The sequence below is a fragment of the Schistocerca nitens genome, chromosome 1, assembly GCF_023898315.1.
Source record: "Schistocerca nitens isolate TAMUIC-IGC-003100 chromosome 1, iqSchNite1.1, whole genome shotgun sequence".
Lineage (NCBI taxonomy): Eukaryota > Metazoa > Arthropoda > Insecta > Orthoptera > Acrididae > Schistocerca > Schistocerca nitens.
In genome coordinates this window covers 1,095,822,285-1,095,846,552 of record NC_064614.1, presented here as the reverse complement: position 1 = coordinate 1,095,846,552, position 24,268 = coordinate 1,095,822,285, and the positions used below count along the sequence as shown (strand labels likewise).

Genomic DNA, 24,268 nt, shown 5'->3' with positions numbered 1-24,268 from the left:
CAATGCTGAGTGCCAAGGTCTTAGTGCACTTAGGACCAGTGGTACACCACGTAAGGTGTCCTTCCCCAAAAGGCTCGTACTTCTGTAGAATTTTGAAAAATGGAGGTCAAACCCCACGGGGGACCATCACATGGAAGGCCGAAACGGTTGAAACTCCTTTTAGTCGCCTCTTACGACAGGCAGGAATACCTCGGGCCTATTCTTACCCCGGACCCGCAGGGGGGAAGGTGGGAAGAATCATACAAACCAATCAATGGCTTTGCGCAGTGGTAACACTGATTCCCGCCTTATCAGCGAAATTAAATGCTGTCGGGCTTGGCCAAGGGTGGTGGGGTGGCCGTCCATGTCTGCCGAGCGCTCTTGGCAACCGGGGTACACTTAGCCCTTGTGAGGCAAACAGAAGAGATACTTGACTGAGAAGTATCGGCTCTGGTCACGTGAACTGACAACGGCGAGGAGTGTGGTGTGCTGACCATATGCCCGTACCCAATGACGCCTAGTGGCTGAGGATGACACGCCCGTCGGTACCATTGGGCCTTCAAGGCCTGATCGGATGGAGGTTTTTTTTATGCGAAACAATAGTTTGTTCAGAAAAACAAGTCTGAACTGCCCTGGCAGCAACGTTTTTCTGTTGTTTTTCATTTATTCCAGCTAGTTGCAACTACTGCAACACAACAGTCAATTAGACACCACGTATTCATTTATAATTAGCATATTTCTATTTTCACATTCATTTCAATAAAATGCAGTCATCCTAACAATTAAGGGGTGCAAAGTACACCTCCAGGTTTTGGGGCCAGTTTGTCAGCAGAACCGCGCTCACCTTGAATTTCGAAATCCGTAGACGTGTTTTACAAGTAATGAATGGTTCAAATGGCTCTGAGTACTATGGGACTCAACTTATGAGGTCATTAGTCCCCTAGAACTTAGAACTAGTTAAACCTAACTAACCTAAGGACATCACACACATCCATCCCCGAGGCAGGATTCGAACCTGCGACCGTAGCGGTCTCGCGGTTCCAGACTGCAGCGCCTAGAAGCGCACGGCCACTTCGGCCGGCACAAGTAAGGAATGTTATTCCGTTAAATTTCACAAGAAAGGACCTTGTACACGGACTCGTGGACTGTATGGTTTGCACAGATTATTTTTATTTAATCGAATTTTTATGTTGTTCACAAACCGCAACACATTCTACAGTTTTCAGCTAATTAAGGCCATAAGAAGCATGATCTTTTCCGAACGTACGTAAAACAAAAAGCGATTTTGGTAGCTGGAGTCCATGATTTTTGTTAATCCTGCCTTTCGCGTACCTGTTGTGGTATTTCCGTAGATTTTTCATCCTCTCAACATAAATTTTTTTGTATCTAGCGAAGAAGTGAAATGTTTTCATCGATTTAACTTTCAACAAAACGAAATATTTTCTTAAAAATTTTCATCCCATGTTTCACATCTTGGGGGTTGAATTTCCAAAAACAGTGGAACACTTTGTTCAATTTCTAACAGAGAAGCCAAACACAAATTTTCACAGATTTAGCTTTGAATACTTTCATAATGACATAATTTCATGAAATTTTCACCAGGGGGTTGAATTCACAGAACAGTGAAATTCGTATTGAAATTCGTATTTTTTTAATTTCTAACCGACAAGTCCAGTATCAGTTTTTATAGAAGTAACAATAAATGCTTTAATGCTTCTTTAATAATTCTTTATTTCCAAAAAGTTTTTCTCCCTATTTTACCTGCTTATTGCTCGAATTTCCAAAAATGCTGAAACTTTTTTTAAATTTCTACCTGAGAAACTAAATACCAATTTTCGTTGTTCTACTTAAAAATTGTCTTAATAGCGACATATTTTCAAAAAGCCTTTCATCCCTTATTTCACCCCCTAAGGAGTGGAATTTCCAACACCCCCTTTCTAACCTGACCCTTAGATAGGCGCGTGGGGTCAAAATGTCTAGCGAGCCCCACAATTCACGCTGAATAAGGAAAAGTGTGAGGTTATTCACATGAGTACTAAAAGAAATCCGCTAAATTTCGATTACGCGATAAGTCACACAAATCTGAAGGCTGTAAATTCAACTAAATACGTAGGGATTACAATTACAATTAACCTAAATTGGAACGATCACATAGATAATATTGTGGGTAGAGCAAACCAAAGACTGCGATTCATTGGCAGAACGCTTAGAAGATGCAACAGGTCTACCAAAGAGACTGCTTACACCACGCTTGTCCGCCCTATTCTGGAGTATTACTGTGCGGTGAGGGATTCGCATCAGATGGGACTGACGGATGACATCGAAAAAGTACAGAGAAGGGCAGCTCGTTTTGTATTATCGCGAAATAGGGGAGATAGTGTCACAGACATGATACGTGAATTAGAGTAGCAATCATTAAAACAAAGGCGTTTCTCGTTGCGACGAGATCTTCTCATGAAATTTCAATCACCAGTTTTCTCCTCCGATTGCGAAAACATTCTGTTGGCACCAACCTACATAGGGAGAAATGATCATCACGATAAAATAAGAGAAATAGGGGCTCGCACAGAAAATTTTAATGCCCGTTTCTCCCGTTCGAGAGTGGAACAGTAGAGAGACAGCTTGAAGATGGTTCATTGAACCCTCTGCCAGGCACTTTATTGTGAATAGCAGAGTAATCACGTAGATGTAGATAACGAGATGGTGATTGGCAGGGTGACGGAAACACACTGATGGCTTGCTACTGTGAAGAATGGGGGGAGGTACTGAAAATGTAAACAATGGCAGGTGGTGTGGGTCAGGATGCGATGGATCACGGACGTGGACAAAAAAAAATGGTTCAAATGGCTCTGAGCACTGTGGGACTTAACATCTGAGGTCATCAGTCCCCTAGAACTTACAACTACGTAAACCTAACTAACCTAAGGACATCACACACACCCATGCCCAAGGCAGGATTCGAACCTGCGACCGTAGAGGTCGCACGGTTCGAGACTGTAGCGCCTAGAACCGCTCGGCCACACCGGCCGGCACGCACGTGGACAGCAATCACCACGCGCTCCCAATAAAGAGTCAAACTATGTCTACAGTATAAAAGCAACACACACACACACACACACACACACACTAAATTTCAAGTTTCTGTCCTTAGCTATGTGGCCTGGTCGATGATGAGTCAGTGAAATACCTCCTTAGGAGCTGAATTTCAAAAAAACACGTATGTTTTAATCTGTGGCCGAAATGCCAAATACCAATTTTCAAACGTTTAGCTTTAAAAATGCTTTCCGAATGAAATTTTTCATAAAAAACTTCACCCCTCGGATATTGAATTTCCAGAAACACTGAAACACTTTTTTTTTAAATTTGTAACAGTTAAGTCAAAAACCAATTTTCATAGATGCAGCTTTAAAAATACTTTAGTAGTTTTTGAAACATCCTTGCTGCTGATTTCACTAACCACCGTGTTTCAACATGGAGTACGTTGAGTAACGTGCGCCGTTTTTAATCCTGAACAGACTACGCCCCTAGCGCAGAGAAGGCGCAGCGCTGCCCACCGCTGGGAGCGCTTTACTTGCAGACGACGTCACGGGTCATTAGGATAAGTGGACAACTTGGGCCAAGGCCCCGTTTGCAGTGGACACGTGCGCCGATATCGCAGGTTACCATCTGCTGCGCCTTAGCCCTGTATTAAATGGCGTCTCAAACCAACTACCACAGTTCGTTTTCGTTTTACGACCATTTAAAGATGAATTCAGAGTTTGGGTACTTACTGAAAGTCAAAGAACCCTTGGTGATAAAAACTTTTTATGGAGGAAGCGAAGGAGCGAGGTGGGGGAATGACAGAGGGACGCTGGCTTTGTGGCGGAGAAAGACTTTTCCTGCAGAAAAGGTACATACCCTACCAGAAAAGGTACATACCTTAGACAGCGTTAATTGTGTCGCGACACATTGGTGTGTTTCTTATCTTCCACACATAAAATATCAAAACAATTATCGGCAATAGTTTCTTTGAGTAATAAAGTTTTAAAACTCTTATCTCATAGTTGTTCCATAATAAAAAACGTGTATATTTTATGTATTTCCCTTTTTTTGCATCTAGGAAAAAATCACATGTAGGTGTCGCAAAAATCTGTAACGCACTTTGGCGTGTGCCACAGGAAAAAAGGTTTAGAACCGCGGCCTTACACTACGGCCAAGGACGTCAAACATACACTACTGGCCATCAAAATTGCTACACCAAGAAGAAATGCAGATGATAAACGGGTACTCATTGGACAAATATATTATACTAGAACTGACATGTGATTACATTTTCACACAATTTGTGTGCATAGATCCTGAGAAATCAGTACCCAGAACAACCACCTCTGGCTGTAATAATGCGCTTGATACGCCTGGGCATTGAGTCAAACAGAGCTTGGATGGAGTGTACAGGTACAGCTGCCCATGCAGCTTCAACTCGATACCACACTTCATCAGGAGTAATGACTAGCGTATTGTGACGAGCCAGTTGCTCGGCCACCATTGACCAGACATTTTCAATTGGTGAGAGATCTGGAGAATGTGCTGGCCAGGGCAGCAGTCGAACATTTTCTGTATCCAGAAAGGCCCGTACACGACCTGCAACATGCGGTCGTGCATTATCCTGCTGAAATGTAACGTCCACTGTTCCAAGTGCCTTCAATGCGAACAAGAGGTGACCGAGACGTGTAAGCAATGGCACCCCATACCATCACGCCGGGTGATACGCCAGTATGGCGATGACGAATACACGCTTCCAATGTGCGTTCATCGCGATGTCACCAAACACGGATGCGACCATTATGGTGCTGTAAACAGAACCTGGATTCATCCAAAGAATGACGTTTTGCCATTCGTGCACCCAGGTTCGTCGTAGAGTACACCATTCGCAGGCGCTTCTGTTTGTGATGCAGCTTAAAGGGTAACCGCAGCCATGGTCTCCGAGCATGCTCCTGCAAACGTCGTCGAACTGTTCGTGCAGATGGTTGTCGTCTTGCAAACGTCCCCATCTGTTGACTCGGGGATCGAGACGTGGCTGCAAGATCCGTGACAGCCATGCGGATAAGATGCCTGTCATCTCGACTGCTAGTGGTACGAGGCCGTTGGGATCCAGCACGGCGTTCCGTATTACCCTCCTGAACCCATCGATTCCATATTCTGCTAACAGTCATTGGATCTCGACCAACGCGAGCAGCAATGTCGCTATACGATAAACCGCAATCGCGATAGGCTACAATCCGACCTTTATCAAAGTCGGAAACGTGATGGTACGCATTTCTCCTCCGTAAACGAGGCATGACAACGACGTTTCACCAGGCAACGCCGGTCAACTGTTGTTTGTGTATGAGAAAACGGTTGGAAATTTTCCTCATGTCAGCACGCTGTAGGTGTCGCCACCGGCGCCAACCTTGTGTGAATACTCTGAAAAGCTTATCATTTGCATATCACAGCATCTTCTTCCTGTCGGTTAAATTTCGCGTCTGTAGCACGTCATCTTCGTGGTGTAGCAATTTTAACGGTTAGTAGTTTAGTATGTAAACACTGATGGAGTAAATCTGATCTTATGAGATCGCGTAGAACTGGAACTACCGTACAGCCGTTTCACTTCCGTAAGCAGTCTTGGTACGCCTGCTAGTGCATCGCGGGAAGCGCCGTCTGCAAAATTTCTTTTATCTCGTCTATCGTTGCAAATCTTCGTCCTTTCAACGGGGTTTTCAACTTTGGAAATAAAAGGGGTCAGGTCTGGGGAGCTTTTTGTGCAGTAGTCAGGCCCCAACAGGGATGCGGATGCGTTATCGTGATGCAAGGAGCCATGCAGGAATTGGCTCACCACACTTCAGGCCGTTTCCTTCCCACATTTTCTAGCAGGCGTCGCAACACGTCCCGATAGTACAATCGATTAGCAGTTTGCCCCCGTGTCACGAATTCATGATGAGCTAATCCTTCAAAGTCAAAGAAAACTATTAGCATGGCTTGACATTTGACCTGACCTGGCGAGCTTTTTCTGATCTTGGAGAACGTTCCCCGACCCATTGTGAAGATTGGACCTTGGTCTCAACATCCTAACCGTAGACCCATGTCTCATCACCTTGTTATGATTCTCTCGAGGGACATATCTCGTCGTCACTCGCGAAATCCAAGAGCTCTTCAGATTGCGAGGCGAAGGTCTTTCTGGTCTTGACTCATGAGCCATGGGGCGAACTTGGCGACAACGCGATGCACACTCCAAGATGCTGTGTCAGGATTTCCTGGCATGGTCCACAAAAATGTTACATTGTTGTGCACTCTCTCGGACAGTCAGTCTTCGATTGGCAGGCACAATTTCGTTGACGTTCCTGACATGAGCGTCGTCCGTAGACGTCATAGGGCGTCCTGAACGAGGGTGATCTTTAATTTCCTTGCGGCCATTTTTAAACAGCGTGAACCATTCCTATAACTTATAATACGGCTTAAGCGCTCAACACCGTAGGCTTCATGCATCATTTGGTGTGTTTCTGTAAAGATTTTCTGGAGTTTCACGCAGAATTTAATGCGAACGCTTTGCTCCTCTACCTCCTCCTCTAACTCTTATCTCGAAATTCGCAAACTGTGCGACACAACGTTTTCCACTCAACACAGCACTGAGCAATAAGTAACAGACACAACGGCAATGAAACTCCCGGCAGTGACACATTAAAAACAGGCTTTTGCTGGAATTCCAACCGCATTTCGCTCAAAGACGTCATTGGCGCGAAATTACGAATGTTCCGGAATTTTTTGAACAGACTTGGTAATAACACACCTTCGAGCTGATCGGAACATGGGCCGCTTGGTTCGCTAGTGTACACGCATCCTCGAAGTAACGTCCTTGAAAGGTAACTACGTGCGTTCGAGTCGCGATCTGGCAAACAGCTGTATTCTGTCGTGAAGTTTCAGAACACTTCAAACTTCGCTGCACTGTTAACGAGTCACGTAAAAGTAAAAATTTTTATCGAAAATGTTTAATACTGCTTTTTCTCCCTTTGGATATCAAAATCGACACCTTGCGTGGTTCAGTTACCAAATACTTTGATATATCTTAAGATCTTGTCACAACACATCGTGTTTTCGATTGCGTTGCTTCTTTTTATATTTGAAGTCAACAAAAAATACATACTGGGGGAAGGGGGTTGTGGGACGGAGCAGGTGAATGAGGAACATAGTACCTTACAAGTGAGTGTAACGGAGGGCCTCTTACCAGATGCCCCTACTTTAGACAGTCTTAACTAACTCTTACACACCACCAGTATTGCACTACATAACGCATACTCTTAACTAGAATAGCCCAGTCTTTATGAGGTTGCAATACGAGTTTCCGTAACTTATAGTACAAAACTTTCGTTAAAAAGTTAACAGGCTCCCTTATAAACCCTCTCGCGTTCACACGTCCACTCTCCTCATAGCCACAAATATCCTAACACTGTTAATACAGTTTTGCTTTAAAATATGTTTGCATGTGGATGCACCTAAATCGATATCCCAGGAAATGAAGTTGGCTCCTGTGTTACAAAACAAACGGAAGAGCCAGCCACTTAGACACCAATAACAAATACGTACACCATAAGCACTCACACTGGTGAGTCCTTCCAGCGGAGAAAGAAACCATACAGCACACGGCTGCTCTCTATCTTGTGGCGCATCATAAAAGCACTTCATCTCGGCTGAGTGGCCGGAGAGGGGAATGACACGGCCGACTGCTTTACTGGCCACAACTTGTCCCCTGTACGACGTGGAGACAACAGACCCGTAATGAAGTGGGGAAACACTGCCAATTACAGGCGCTACAGACTGGCACCAATGCAGGCAGTTTCAACGTATCATCCCCCCACCCCATCCCCCAAAAAAATCGCAATTTCCTATCTTACATCTGACCATGACACCACCGCGTGTGCAGGTTTTCACTAAGCATCAATATAAACTAATGTGCTAAGTGAGCCCATAAAAAAATACTAAGAAAAGCCAGTCAGAGTGTACCGCACACGTCAGCTGTTAGAAAGCTCAGGAGGTCATGTGCTGCGAGGTTTTTTTCGTAATCAAACCCTCAAGAACACATATCAACATAAGAGCCATCTTATTATTTCAGTGTCAGTTAGGCAATTAATTCCAATTGGTGAAAAAAGTGGTGGTGGTGGTTGCTGTTGTCGTCGTCGTCGTCAGTCAGACTGGTTTGATGCAGCTCTCCATGCTACTCTATCCTGTGCAAGCTTCTTCATCTCCCAGTACCTACTGCAGCCTACATCCTTCTGAATCTGCTTAGTGTATTCATCTCTTGGTCTCCCTCTACGATTTTTACCCTCCACGCTGCCCTCCAATACTAAATTGGTGATTCCTTGATGCCTCAGAACATGTCGTACCAACTGATCCCTTCTGCTAGTCAAGTTGTGCCACAAATTCCTCTTCTCCCCAATTCTATTCAATACCTCCTCATTAGTTATGTGATCTACCAATCTAATCTTCAGTATTCTTCTGTAGCACCATATTTCGAAAGCTTCTATTCTATTCTTGTCCAAACTATTTATCGTCCATGTTTCACTTCCATACATGGTTACACTCCACGCAAATACTTTCAGAAACGACTTCCTGGCACTTAAATCTATACTCGATGTTAATAAATTTCTCTTCTTCAGAAAGGCTTTCCTTGCCATTGCCAGCCTACATTTTATATCCTCCCTAGTTCGACCATCATCAGTTATTTTGCTCCCCAAATAGCAAATCTCCCTTACTACTTTAAGTGTCTTATTTCCTAATCTAATTCTCTCGGCATCACCCGACTTAATTCGACTACATTCCATTATCCTCGTTTTGGTTTTGTTGATGTTCATTTTATACCCTCCTCTCAAGATACTGTCCATTCCGTTCAACTGCTCTTCCAAGTCCTTTGCTGTCTCTAACAGAATTACAAAGTCATCGGCGATCCTCAAGGTTTTTATTTCTTCTCCATGGATTTTAATACCTACTCCGAATTTTTCTTTTGTTTCCTTTACTGCTTGCTCAATATACAGATTGAATAACATCGGGGATAGGCTACAACCATATCTCACTCCCTTCCCAACCAATGCTTCCCTTTCGTGTCCTTCGACTCATAACTGCCACCTGGTTTCTGTACAAATTGTAAATAGCCTTTCGCTCCCTGTATTTTACCCCTGTCACCATCATTTGAAAGAGAGTATTCCAATCAAAGTTGTCAATAGCTTTCTCCAAGTCTACAAATGCTAGAAACGTAGGTTTGCCTTTCCTTAATCTATTTTCTAAGATAAGTCGTAGGGTCAGTATTGCCTCACGTGTTCCAATATTTCTACGGAATCCAAACTGATCTTCCCCGAGGTCGGCTTCTACTAGTTTTTCCATTCGTCTGTAAAGAATTCGCGTTAGTATTTTGCAGCCGTGACTTATGAAACTGATAGTTTATATAGGTGGTTATCAAAGTGGATTTCTGGGATAAATCATCAAATTAGAACCTACAGCGAGACCAAATGAAGGACGAGTTTAACGTTCTGTCGATTGCGGTCACTTTTCTCGTATAGCGCTCTTCGGCTCACATACGGCTTCAAATTGCCTTCCGTTGCGATAAACACGCCTTGCTCGTATTCCCCAAAGGTTTACCACGTGGTTGAATCCAGCATACGTGCAAGCCAGAGCAAGACATATATTTATCTTCAAATAACTTTTCTGTTGTAACAGAAACACGAACAGATGCATTATCTTGTTGAAACATACTTTCGTCCCCTAGGTCCTCATAAATACTAACCCATTCTGTATCTTACATCTCTGTGTACGTAGTAAGAGTTCATTCTAGCGTTCCTCCGAGCAATGCTTGGTTTACCTTTACTGCAGAAGGCTGCCCAAGTCTTAACACCTACACCAGCAAAATTTCTGCTCGTTCTTACCTGCTCCTCTGTTCTGAGCTCATGACAATAATACTGAAATCATCTAAACTAAACTTCCTCTCATCATTGAAGGTCATTTTATCCCATTCTCAAGTCCATGACATTTTCGGCAAATTCCAATCTAGCCTATTTGTGTGTTAGAACACGTTTCTGCAGTTGTTTCTCGAATGCAAGATACCTGTCATTTGACAAAATTTGTCGTACAAGTCTGGCAGTTGCTGGAAACCGTAAACCAGCAACAAGTTACGAAGAAACACAGTTTGTGGCCCCTGCTTTGCGCCAAAGTAATAGTGTCGACGTCTCAGATAATTTTCTACCGAGCGCCCATTCGTGCGCCAAATCTAACGAAATTATAAATCACTGACTTGAACGGTTCAACTTCTTGCTAGTTGAAGATTAGTGTCATTTCGTTCTACGCGCCGATTTTTGCTTTTTCATCATATGATAATTATTTTCCGGTGGCACAGTCGTGGTTTACGGAAATAATATGCACTGTCACTAAGAGTTAGTGTGTGAGTACACACGACACAGCAACACAGCAACCGGAGCCCAGCATTGTCGACGTCCACTGTGTTGTCAGCGACGCTACACAAAGCACTGTACATATGGAAAGTTGTACCTCACAATCTGCGACGGAAGTAAACCGGAGCATGGGGAAGACACCATATAAATCTTTTATATACGTAAATTCCAGAAAATTTACGTAATTGTTGTAGGAGATAGAGTGATTTTCTATCGCCCCGGAGAGTAGAGCGCTGCGACGGTTGCTTATAGACAGTACTTGTCGCCTTAAACGCTAAACGCCAGCTAATTTAAATCAGACCCACAGTCTTATCACTATGCCACCAGCTTCCGTAGCACACGCTGATAACGTACTTGTGCGGTGGCGCGCAACCGCCTCGAATCTTGTTAAGAGGACGAAAATTTCATCGTCTGTATTTGGCCGCCAACAGGAGGCAATATACTGTTCAGACACCCGACTTTCCTGCCGCCCAATGGGCATTAACCAAACGGTTAACCCAACGCACAATGCACGGTCCCCGTGTCGGGCTTCCAATCTAAAGGCTTCAAAGGTAAACCAAAATTTTATTTTCAATATTTCATATAATTGTTGACCAAATTAAAAAAAACTTAAATGCTGTGACAAACTACTCATTAAGAGGTATAATCTCACGTTAAAGGTTTAACACAATAAGACAAGTGAGAGAGCTATTTGGAAAGTTCGTGGAATCACAACCAGATGTCAGCGCTAGCGCAACGAAGTTCCCGCGTAATAATACACTGATACGACAGAAGTCATGAGATAGCAATATGCACATATACAGATGGTTTAGTATCGCGTACGTGGGGTATAAAATGGCAGTGCAGTGGCGGAGCTGTCACTTGTACTCAGATGATTCATATGAAAAGGTTTCCGATGGGATCAAGCAGCACGACTGAAAGACTCTGAACGCGGAATGGTAATTGGGGTGTATGACATTTTGCGAAATAGTTTGGAAATTCAATATTCCGAGATCCACAGTGTCAGGATTGTGCCGATAACACCCAATTTCAGGCATTACCTCTCACCACGGACAACGCCGTGGTCGACGGCCTTCACTTAACAACCGAGAGCAGCGGCGTCTGCGTAGAGCTATCACTGCTGACAGACAAGCGACAATGTGTGAAATAACCACAGAAATCAATGTGAGACGTACGAAGAACATATCCGTTAGGACACTGAGGCTAAATTTGGCGTTAATGGGCTATGGCAGCAGACGGTCGACGCGACTGCCTTTGCTAATGGCACATCTGCGCGTCTCTCCTGGGCTCGTGACCATAGACGACTGGAAAACCGTGGCCTGGTCACATGAGTCCCGAATTCTGTTGGTAAGGGCTGATGGTAGGGTTCGAGTGTGCCGAAGTTGTCAACAAGACACTGTGCAAGCTGGTGGTGGTTCCATAGTGGTGTGGGATGTGTTTACGTGGAATGGACCGAGTCCTCTTGGCCGCCTGAACGGATAACTGTCTGGAAACCGTTATGTTCGGCTACCTGGAGACCATTTGCAGCCATTCATAGACTTCATGATCCCAAAGAACGATGAAATTTTTTATGGGTGACCTGCGCCAGTCCCAAAATTGTACGCGATCGGTTTGAAGAACATTGTGGACAATTCCAGCGAATGATCTGGTCAGCTGGATCGCACGACATGAACCCCATCGAACATTTATGGGAGATAATCGAGAGATCAGTTCGCGCACAAAATCCTGCACCGGTAACACTTTTGCAATTATTGACGGCTATAAAGGCAGCATGATTCAGAATTTCTGCAGGGGACTGCTAACAACGTTTTGATTCCATGCCGCGTCGCGCTGCTGCACTACGCCGGGAGAGAGATGGTCTGGCACGATACTGGGAGATATCCCATGACTTGTCAGCTCAGTGTATAACAATTTGTGTGCTTTGCACCTTACTGAAACGAAGACGTTATCTACAATACCAACAATGGAGCTTCCCGCAGGACCTAACGCTCCAGAAGGAAGATCTGCTAGCTGAACACAGAACGCATTCAGCTTGCTTAATCGACTGGAAACCTGAGTACCTACAGGAAGAGAACTTCACGATATACTGGCAGGATGGAGTAATCGCTACCGAGTAGCAGGCTACGCAGCAATTTACTGTCTCTGTCTCATCAGAGATTTGTGAAGGAACCGATCGGCGTCAATCATTGGAATAAAACACAGGAATGACTGTTTTCTCCCGTATTTATTTACGGTGAAAAAAGGAAGAGGAAACAGATGAGGGAGGGATAGGATACCGCGAAAAGAATTTGACACAGGAATGAGAGATATAAGTTGAAATAAGGCACCTGGATAAGACTGCATGGCACCTGGATAAGACTGCATTCCCTGATAATCACGATCTAAGGGAGAACCAACACTGACAAAACTTTTCCACTTGCTACGAGACAACTGAAATACCCTCAGACTTAGAGAAGACTATAGCGTTTCCTATTCCAAAGAAGGCAGATGCGAACATTAAGTTTTTAACTGAACTAACAGTTTAATAAGCCATGATTGCAAATTACTGACACGATTTACAGAAGAATTCAGCAACTGGTAGAAGCCGTCCCGAGGAAGATCAGTTAGGATTCCGGAGAAATGTAGGAACAGGCGAGGCAATTCAGACCAACTGACTTCTCTCAGAGAATATGTTAGTAAAAGACTTACATAGCATTTGTAGTCTTAGAGAAAAACTTTGACAATGTTGACTGGAATGCGTTCTTTGAAATTCTGAAGGTAGCAGGACTCAAATACAGGTAGTGAAAGGCTATTTACAACTTGTACGGAAGGCAGACGGCGGTTACAAGAGTCTTGGGGCATGAAAGAAAGCAGTGGCTCAGAAGGGAGTGAGACTGCTGTAGCCTGCCACCGGTGTCATTCACTCTATACACTGAAAAAGCAGCGAAGGAAACCAAAGAACATTCTGGAGCATGAATTGAAGTCTAAGGAGGAGAAATAAAAAGTTTGAGGTTTGTCAAAGACACTGCAATTCTGTCAGAGACAGCAAATGATCTAGAAGAGCAACTGAACAGAACGGACAGTATCTTGAAATAATGGTGTAAGACGAACATCAACAAAACCGGAACAAGGGTAATGGAGTGTATTCGAATTAAATAAGTTGATGCTGAGGGAATTAGATCAGGAAGCGGGACAGTAGTAGATAGCTTTTGCTATTTGGGCGGCAAAATAACTGACGATGGCCGAAGTAGAGAAGATACAAAATGTAAACTGGTAATAGCAAGAAAAAGTTTCTGAAGAAGATAAATCTGTTAACATCGAATACAGATTTAAGTGTTAGGAAGTATTTTGTGAAAGTGCTTTTACTGAAGTGAAACGCGGATGACAAACAGCTCATGAAAGAAGAGAATAGAAGCTTTTGAAATAACGCTGAAGATTAGGTGTGTGGATTGGATAAGTAGTGAAGTATTGGATCGAATTAAAGAGACAAGAAATTTATGACACCTCTCAAAGAAGGTTTCAGTTGATTTGACACATCGTAAGGCAGTAAATATTCGTGAATTTTTTAATGGAGGGAGGTGTTGGGAGCAAAAATTGTGGAGGAAAACCGAAGCTTGATCACAGTAAGACAGTTGAAATGAATTTAGGCTGCAGTAGTTCTGTACACAGAGATAAGCCTAACAACAACTAAGCAAGTCACAGTATACTGCATGGTGGTGGAATGGAGAGTTATTTGTACTAATATTGGTGACTTCCTGTAGTAATCCATTTGTGGTTGCAGCAAGGGAAAATTATTGTGTGTTACAAGCATTACGTGTGTTATCTGAATTTCGAGTGAAATTTTGCTAGCGGTCATCAACCCAGAAACGGAAAATAAAAGCCGCCGTCCGGATGTCCGTTCGTAGTTCGTGTCCCACCACCAGAACAATGAGGTAACGGAAAGCAGAGCCCACACACCAAAACCCGTACAGTTAACGTCGTCCCACCTGTTACGCCTCGTCAGATTTCACATTATCATCTCACGTGATCTTATGACGACGTCGTAAACTATTCCAATTTGTTATAAATTTTTATTCATATCTTGACAGGATTTCGAAGTAGTGCCAAGACTGCCAACTTGCTCTAAATGCTCAGAAATGTAAAATTATTAATTTCATGGTAGCGATACCGGCTATTCTTGGCACAACCAGGATTGTGAATTAAACAAAGACCAGCTTTCCACATGCCTTTCTCGGATCTAGTATTTTTCCGCCATGTGTTTTTGTTTTCCCTTTTCTCTATTTATTTGGTCTTTGATAATAGTCATTTAGAGCCATGCCAGGGAAGTAAGTAACTACAAATTTTATTCACTGTCACCAAGGGTATCAGCAATGGCATTTTAGAATGAAATTTTCACTTTGCTGTGGAGTGTGCGCTAATACGAAACTTCCTGACAGATTAAAACAGGGTGCAGACAGACTCCAACTCGGGACCTTTGCCTTTTCCGGGCAAGTGATTTACCGACTTTTTTTAAAAAAATCTCATTTTGTTCATTGCATTATGATTCACCAGTACCTCATCTCCAACCTTCCGAATTTCACAGAAGTTCTCGTGCGAACCCGCAGGACTAGCACTTCTGGAAGAACGGATATTGCGGAGACATGGCTTAGCCACAGCCTGGGGGATATTTCCTGAATGATATTTTCACTCTGCAGTGGAGTATGCGCTGATATGAAACTTCCTGGCAGTTTAAAACCGAGTTCGAGTGTAGGTCCGCACTAAAGATTTAATCTGCCAAGAAGTTTCAAGGGCATTTTAAATTGGGCTAATACAACTTAAATTGTAACATCGGTCAAATGTGTCACTTGTCACTCAGTGCTAAATATGTAAGCAGTCTTATCATCCTGGATCATCGACTTCATTTCTGCTACCCACAGGTCTTAAGCCAATGATGAGAGAAGTTCATAAACGAGGGCAAGTGTGTCTAAAAACCGTAGGCGTTCAATATGTGTCACGGTGGCATCCTTGCGTGGATAATACAAAATTTACGGGAGGTGGAATAATATCCCTGATTCAAGCACCACAATAACAGTATAAAAATGATACGAGCGTTTGACATTCTATTAAAAACGAAAAGTCATCAGAGACATTACCACAGTTACATGGTCTGGTCCCTTTAATCTCCCAAACCAACCAACCAACCACAGTTACATGTGCAGTCCGCAAGCCACCTTAAGAACTGTCACAGTAGGTATTTCTGTTCCACTCATGAATGGTGTGTAGGAAGGGGAACCGTCCATTAACCTGCGTAGGACTATAATTTCTGATTTCCTCGCAGTGGTCACTGGCGTAATACGTTGATCGACTAATCTTGGTATTTCAACAGTAAACTTCTCCGTGATGTGAACGTCTATTTCAATGTTTTTTACTGTATCATCTCTGTAATGCTCTCGTGCTTGCTGAACGATCCCGTGACTAAACGTGCCGCTCTTCATTGAACCTTCTCTGTCTTCTAGTGAAGCAACCTGGTAACGGTCGCAGCCTTGTGAACAATACGCAAGAATCTTACAATTTGTATGTAACGCATTTCTTTCATGGATGAATAACATTTCCTTAAGAGGGCCTCCCGTCGGGTAGACCGTTCGCCTAGTGTAAGTCTTTCTATTTGACGCCACTTCGGCGACTTGCGCGTCGATGGGGATGAAATGATGGTGATTAGGACAATACAACACCCAGTCCCTGAGCGGAGAAAATCTCCGACCCAGCCGGGAATCGAACCCGGGCCCTTAGGATTGGCATTCTGTCTCTCAGCTTGTGATATCCATTGCCTACTAGTAGTTTTACGGGGTAATTCAACCTCATATCGTTCCTTAAGGTTCCTTCTAGGTATTTTACAGTTGAATCCTTTCATAATAACACAGTAACGGATTTATTGGGCTATTCATGTGTAAAAAAAATTACATTCATTTACGTTCAGGGTCAACTGGCAGTCCCTGCAAGTCATCGATCCTCCGCAGAGCTTCCTGTAATTCGCTAGTCTTCTGGCATTGCTACCTTCTTATTGACAACTGCACCATCTGGTAAGTCTCACTAAGCTCCTCATGTTCGTCACTATATCAACATCATCATCAGCGTTCAGTCTGGATCATAGTCCCCCTTATAAAATTCCTCCATGATCCCCTATTCAGTGCTAACATTGGTGCCTCTTCTGATGTTAAACCTATTACTTCAAAATCATTCTTAACCGAATCCAGGTACCCTCTCCTTGGTCTACCCCGACTCCTACCCCCTACTGCTGAACCCATGAGTCTCTTGGGTAACCTTGCTTCTCCCATGCGTGTAACATGACCCCACAATCTAAGTCTGTTCGCCCTGACTGCTACATCTACAGAGTTCATTCCCAGTTTTTCTTTGATTTCCTCATTGTGGACACCCTCCTGCCATTGTTCACATCTACTAGTACCTGCAAGCATCCTAGCTACTTTCATATCCGTAACCTCAACCTTATTGATAAGGTAACCTGAATCCACCCAGCTTTCGCTCCCATACTCAAAGTTGGTCGAAAGACTGAGCGGTGTAAGGATAACTTAGTCTTGGTACTGACTTCCTCCTTGCAGAAGAGAGCAGATAGTAGCTGAGCGCTCACTGCATTTGCTTTGCTACACCTCGCTTCCAGTTCTTTCACTATGTTGCCATCCTGTGAGAATATGCATCCTAAGTACTTGAAACCGTCCACCTGTTCTAACTTTGTTCCTCCTATTTGGCACTCAATCCGTTTATACCACTTTCCCACTGACATTACTTTCGTTTTGGAGATGCTAATCTTCATACCACAGTCCTTACATTTCTGATCACTACATCACCAATACAAATTTTAAACAGTAAATGTCCTATAACACTCCCTTGGGGTATTACTTTAGTCTTATTAAGAACGACTAGTTCCTATCGGGGAGGTAGTCTCCCATCCTGTCACATATTGGGTCCGACATTCAGTAAGTTCGTATTTTGTTCGTTGAACGGTAGTGTGGAACTGTATGAAGGCCCTTTCGGAAGTCAAGGAATACGGTATCAAACTGGGTACCGATGTCTATCCTCATCTTAGTTCTGTGGACGAACAGAGCGGACTGGGTTTGCAATATACAGGGTGTTACAAAAAGGTACGGCCAAACTTTCAGGAAACATTCCTCACACATAAATAAAGAAAAGATGTTATGTGGACATGTGTCCGGAAACGCTTAATTTCCATGTTAGAACTCATTTTAGTTTCGTCCACCTACGCTCAGTGGAGCACGTTATCACGATTTCATACGGGATACTCTACCTGTGCTGCTAGAACATGTGCCTTTACAAGTACGTCACAACATGTGGTTCATGCACGATGGAGCTCCTGCACATTTCAGTCGAAGTGTTCGTACTCTTCTCAACAACAGATTCGGTGACCGATGGATTGGTAGAGGCGGGCCAATTCCATGGCCTCCACGCTCTCCTGACCTCAGCCCTCTTGACTTTCATTTAAGGGGCATTTCAAAGCTCTTGTCTACGCAACCCCGGTACCAAATGTAGAGACTCTTCGTGCTCGTATTGTGGACGGCTGTGATATAATACGCCATTCTCCAGGGCTGCATCAGCGATTCCATGCGACGGAGGGTGGATGCATGTATCCTCGCTAACGGAGGACATTTTGAACATTTCCTGTAACAAAGTGTTTGAAGTCACGCTGGTACGTTCTGTTGCTGTGTGTTTCCATTCCATGATTAATGTGATTTGAAGAGAATTAATAAAATTAGCTCTAACATGTCCACATAACATATTTTCTTTCTTTGTGTGTGAGGAATGTTTCCGGAAAGTTTGGCCGTACCTTTTTGTAACACCCTGTATATGTTTGGGAAAGCCATGTTTATTTTCACGGGGGTCTTCATTTATCAAAACAGTCATGAGACTTTAGTATATAACTTATTCCACAATTCTGCCACAAACTGACATCGACGATAGCCGATAGGTATTTGCATATCTGACGACCCTTTTTGAAAACGAGAATGGCCTGCTTTTTTGCCCCCAATTCGTTGCTCGAAGGAACTACACGGTCCAGTCACATTAATGTGACAGACAGCAGGTGGCTGCATTAACAGTGTCGCTGGGAAGCAGAAAACAGTGCAGTCGTTGTCTTAATGCGGAAACGGAGCGATTTATCTATGCCCAAAGGCCATGATCACTGGCTTTCGAGCCAAGAGCTGAAACACATCCGAAACGGTTAAGTTTGTAAACTGTTCTCGTATGGCGAAGTGGCGCAATCCAAAACCGGCGAAAATGTGGTGCACCAATGGCCATTTACGACAGAGGTGAACGACAGCTGCGTGAGCAACTGACCGTTCAGATGAACCGACAGGCTACCATCAGTGTCTCCTCAACAACCGCTCAGCGAACGTAGCCGCAGATGGGCCTCCGCAAAAGGTAGCTGGTTCCGTCACTCATGCTGACACTGACTACCGTTCATCGGCGACGAAGGCTGGAATTTGCACATCAGTACCGCAAGTGGACATCCACTGTTTGGTGTCACGTGGCCTTTTCATATGAAGCATGTTTTATACTCCATGGGACAGATGATCGTTGGCGTCTGCGGCGTGAAAGTCAAAGCAAACAACCCTGCAGCAATAGTCAGAGGGATACAGGCCGGAAGACGTTCCCTGAATGGTTTCGTCATTCTGGAATGCATAATGGATCAACGTAAGCATGCAGCTTTCCTTGGGGACAACGTCCACTGCTACATGCGGTTTGTTTTTCCTCGGCACAATGGCATCGACCAGCAGGACAATACAACATGTCACACAGCTTGCAGTGTAAATGTGTGATTCGAAGGGCACCAAGATGAACTTATCGTAGTCCTGTGGCCAACCCCCGAGGGTTCAAGCGCAATCGAAAACCTATGGGACCACTTCGATCGGGCTGTTCGCACCATGGATCCTCAACTGAGGAACCGACCGAGGTGGCGCAGTGGGTAGACACTGGGCTCGCATTCGGGAGGACGACGGTTCAATCCCGCGTCCGGCCATCCTGATTTAGGTTTTCCGTGATTTCCCTAAAATCGCTCCAGGCAAATGCCGGGATGGTTCCTTTCAAAGGGCACGGCCGACTTCCTTCCCCGTCCTTCCATAATCCGATGAGACCGATGACCTCGCTGTCTGGTCTTCTTCCCCAAAAACAACCCAACAGCCCTCAACCGAGAAACCTTGCTCGGCTGGCCACGGCGCCGGAGTCGTCATGGCTCCACCCTCTTGTTGGTACCTTCCAGAACCTCACTGCCACTCTACCTGCACGTTTCTCATCTGTCCGCGCTGCATACTTTGGTCACGCTATGGTGCCTTCAAGAACGACGAAATGACTCAGGGAATGCAGTCCATCCTGGACCTTTCCGACGATTGTTGCTGGATACGCTTTCGGATGTTTCACGTCGTACACGATAACGGCGATCCGTCCGATCGAGCATAAAACGTGATTCATCTGAAAAGGGATTATTACTTTTCGGAAAAATCAGCGAACCGTGGATGGACTATATTTTCTTTTATTCGCTTATTTTATTTAATATTGTGATTCTATTTATCTTTAAACTGAAGCAATCAAAATTTTCCAATCTTTGCTCGACTTCCACGTTATTACAGGAAATCATGGGAATAAAATACCGAAAATCCATTATTTAAGAACCTGTTATTTTGAGCGGTTTTAAGAGTTCGATTAAACTGGCGTTGAAAAAACCAAATCCTGGTTTTTCGATCCCTAAAAGAACTGTACTGTTAGACCCCCCCCCCCCCCGACATTCTTTATAAGCTGTGGTCAGATTAACGTGACTGGTCGTATAGATGACAAGCTGGGTTTGAACAAGGATAGCGAAGCAAACTTGCCATGTCATTTACAAAAAAAAATGGTTCAAATGGCTCTGAGCACTATGGGACTCAACTGCTGTGGTCATCAGTCCCCTAGAACTTAGAACTACTTAAACCTAACTAACCTAAGGACATCACACACATCCATGCCCGAGGCAGGATTCGAACCTGCGACCGTAGCAGTCGTACGGTTCCGGGATGCGCGCCTAGAACCGCGAGACCACCGCGGCCGGCCTGTCATTTACAGAGTAAGCAGATAATCTTTGCTTCTGCTTTCGTCAATTTCGAGAAACTGCTTAAAACCAAAACCTCGGTGGCTGATAGAAGCTATCGTAAAGGCGTTTCCCATTTAGGGTTACTCCCGTCGGCCACCTCACCAGTGTCAATTTGGTTTTGCGCGGGCAGTACGTGTAAATAAGTCAGTTGTTCCGGCATATACCCTTTCAGAAAAAAATATTTGTTAGTCAACTAATAGTAAACTCTGTAGCACAGCTGTACTGCCTATGTCATAAATCTCGGTGAAACTTATTTCACGAAGTTGTCAAATGAGTTAGAATGAACGGTGTAGCAAGCATTGCCTTAAAAACTGCAGTGGTTCGGAAAATTGCTCCATATGGCTTATGGGATTGCAAATAATCATTTAATTATCGCCAAAAAGTCGGAGTCTCTTAATCTACTCCGATTTTGAAGACTTCAAAAAGACAAGGTTTAAGAACGAATTATAACTGGGAAGAAAGCAGATAGTACTTGGCATTTTACTTAAGTGGTTTGGGAAAACCACGGAAAAGCTAGATCTGAACTGTCGAACAGAGATATGAACCGCCGTGCTCCAGAATATGCGAGTACATTCACATTGATTTACCATTCTGACGACACCGTCAGGGCGGAAATTAGTCACTAATTAATTTTGTCTTACCGTAGTGTTACCTTGACTGTCGTGCGTACATTCAGTTCCATAAGCACGACGAATTTGATTTGACACCGACAGTATTATGCTACTGCAACAAACGTTGCTTATTTTCGTAATTAACCACGCTTGTTTTACAATGAACTGCTGATGTAACCCATTAACGACTGCGTCTGATCCTGCGCCTTTACATTTGCCATATTGTTGGCACAAGTGAGCACACTTAATTTGACAACAGAGGCCATAAAAGCTCATGTACATTGTAGTCGCTGAACCAGCTACTACACTTTAAATCCACTCTCAAACAGGCCCTTCTGCATACTCACACAGCCACAGGCAAGCAGTGATGGAAATATTGAGAATGATTTAAGCGACGAAACGGGTTTAACAAAAATAAATTCGAGCCTCCACTGATAACCACTGGTTTTCTTGTTATGACTAGTTCGGGAATCAAACGATGCTGCCATCGGCTATTGCACTCCCAATACTCAATTCTGCTCCGTTTATTTCCCATTTATGCATTAAAAATCACCCAAATATTTAATGTCTCGCCAATTCGTAGACCTATATCAAATGCCTAACAATTTTCCTCTTCCTCTACTATTCTAGCTGAAATCTTTGGCGCGGGCAAAGTAATTTTATATGAAAACTGTCTTCTCTCAAATACATTTTCTTCCTTAGTGAAGTACGAGAAATTAAAAAGGATGTTTGTGGCCTAGACTAAACACTAACTTAAACATTTATAACTACATGTCACTTGTCATTTAAGTACCTGCCAATACAAATTCGTCTCCCAACGCAGAATGTGTGTGATGCATCATAAATTCTATGTATTATCTCATAGTCTTAACACTGGCGCAACAATTAGGTTTGCTTTTCGCGTCCGATGATCCAAGCACGCCTTCATAGCGGCTCAATGAAAAACAGCTCCCAAGTACTGGATTTTCAAAACAGAATTTCCAAACAACGCGTTCTTCAAGAAAGTGAGTGAGTCAAACAAGTAGAAAACGAGATAAACTGTGATGACAGTTGCGGCGGACGTTGGACAAGTATTCTGTATCCTTTGACTTACTGTATACCAGTAAAGCAATTTGTGGAAAAAAAGCTGTTGGTCAGATGTAAAATGAACAATTAGAAGTAAACGCAGCTTCTTGATAGTCATTTAATGCGGATTGCCTCGCTATCCATGTTCTGGTTCACACGAAATTGCTTCCTCGCCGTTCACGGTTACATTTTACTGCTTCACGCTCTTATCATTTGAAAATCAACGATTGTTCAAATCTGTACACAACAGACTGCGTGGAAATTTATATTCCAGTCGCGGCTGTCTTTTTAATCCTACCAAGGCTACCATATTCTCGAAATATTGTTTTTGAACGGTCACTCGCAACTCTACAGTGCCTACTTTGTGTCATTTCGTGCAGAAAAATGATGAACTACGATGAACGCCAAGATGATCAAAAATGACCTGGAACTACCAAGAGTGAATGTAACTAGCAGAAAGAAAGAACCTCATTGTCAGAACAGCGTACGTTGATGCATAATATAAACACAATCCTTAGTGTGATTACAAACTCCCGAAGGAAATAATACACCGTTCTGTATCTACAGACTTACTGAACTACTTTTTGGGCTAAAAACTGGAAAATTTGCGTAAAGAGCTGGCATAGTTCGTTAACAATGTCAAAGTCCTGCAACGTTTTTATGTACACACACAAACACAACTTTAATAGAAACATCGGAATCGGTAGCTACTCTTCGTAGCCCATATGAATATATCCCAAAAGTTTATTACAGTCAATTGTATGGCATATTCATTGCATTAAAGACAGTAGTTATCAACAATGTACAACGAAATTTGTATTGTCAAATATATGTGCGTCTCATTCAGGACAGAGGATCCACATAATAAACCTGTCTCTGGACATACATTGCTCTACAAACAAATTTAAAAAAAGCGTTTAAAAGCACTTGATATATCACAAAACAGTTATAAAATTACAGTACTTGTTCGTGCAAATACTTTTCCCCAAAAACATCGCACGGTATCCCTTAACATGCACACGAATTGTCACAGGGTAAATAAACACAGAAACACCACTGACAATTATCAACCACATTTTGCCATAAGTCTAACGTTATTCAAGGATACACAAGTCTGAAGTTAAAAACTACACCGAAGTGCGATTAAACTATTATACTCCAAATATTGGATAAATAGAAACATCTCCGTATTCGACATGCATAAATAGGGGCGAGAAGGTACGCTGTCTGGATTGCCATGAGATAAGACATGGCATGACGTTTATAGTTGTCATATGTTCAGCGTAAACAAACACTGACCGACACTTAACCTAACTTTCTGACACTCGCGGCAAACGTGAGCAAATTACTAAACACTATACTGGGATTTTAAGAAACGCTATAAAATTATCACTTACCTTCATTCTCCTCGTCTATTTTCAGAGCTTTGGAGATGAACTCGAAAGCTCTTCGATGATGATGCTTCTGCTTGGCTAACAGAGGATCTCCAGGCCCAGGCCCCGGTCCTGTTGGATGTTTATGTGCAAGCTGCGACATGTCTTGCGGGTTGTCTTGTGCTTCTGTTTCACTTGTCGCGACAACTATTTCTACTTTGCAGTTCGAATTTGTCTTTGGACGGTGCACTAGTTTGGATGTATTGACATATAAGTACTTAAATATTACGAACAGCTGATAAATTAACGACCGAACGACGTTGAATAAAAATATTAAAGGGAAAGACACAAAATATAAATTTCTTTTATGGACAGATGTATAGTCTTGCTTCACAGTTCGTTCCTCGACTTTCCGCGACTTTTTCGGGGACTTCGATGCGCCTTTCCGCTGCATCCGTCCGCCATCACTAAACGACATGCTGCAATGTGACGTCATGGCAGACGAACCATTCGTTTTTAGCGGCATTCGAAAAATCACTGCCCGCGAGATGATTACAATTGCTTCGCCCCATCAAGAAGGCAGTGACCACAGATATTAAATTGTTGTGAATTGTTTACGTTATTTTTTAGTGCGAGAAACATTTATCAAGCGACACAAAGACGCGAAAATTCATTTTTTTT

At 43.4% G+C, this 24,268-nt stretch overlaps 1 protein-coding gene across 2 annotated transcripts in view; it reads right to left on the bottom strand.

The window, feature by feature from the left end:
• LOC126198708 (spastin) overlaps positions 1-24,054 on the bottom strand; it is a 524,519-nt gene extending 500,465 nt beyond the window's left edge. For both annotated transcript variants that reach the window (XM_049935226.1, XM_049935217.1), the window contains exon 1: positions 23,612-24,054. In XM_049935226.1, coding sequence (XP_049791183.1) covers positions 23,612-24,041 — 430 coding nt within the window. In that variant the 5' untranslated portion in view covers positions 24,042-24,054. The remainder of the gene's footprint in view (positions 1-23,611) is intronic.
• Between the last annotated feature and the right edge of the window lie 214 nt (positions 24,055-24,268).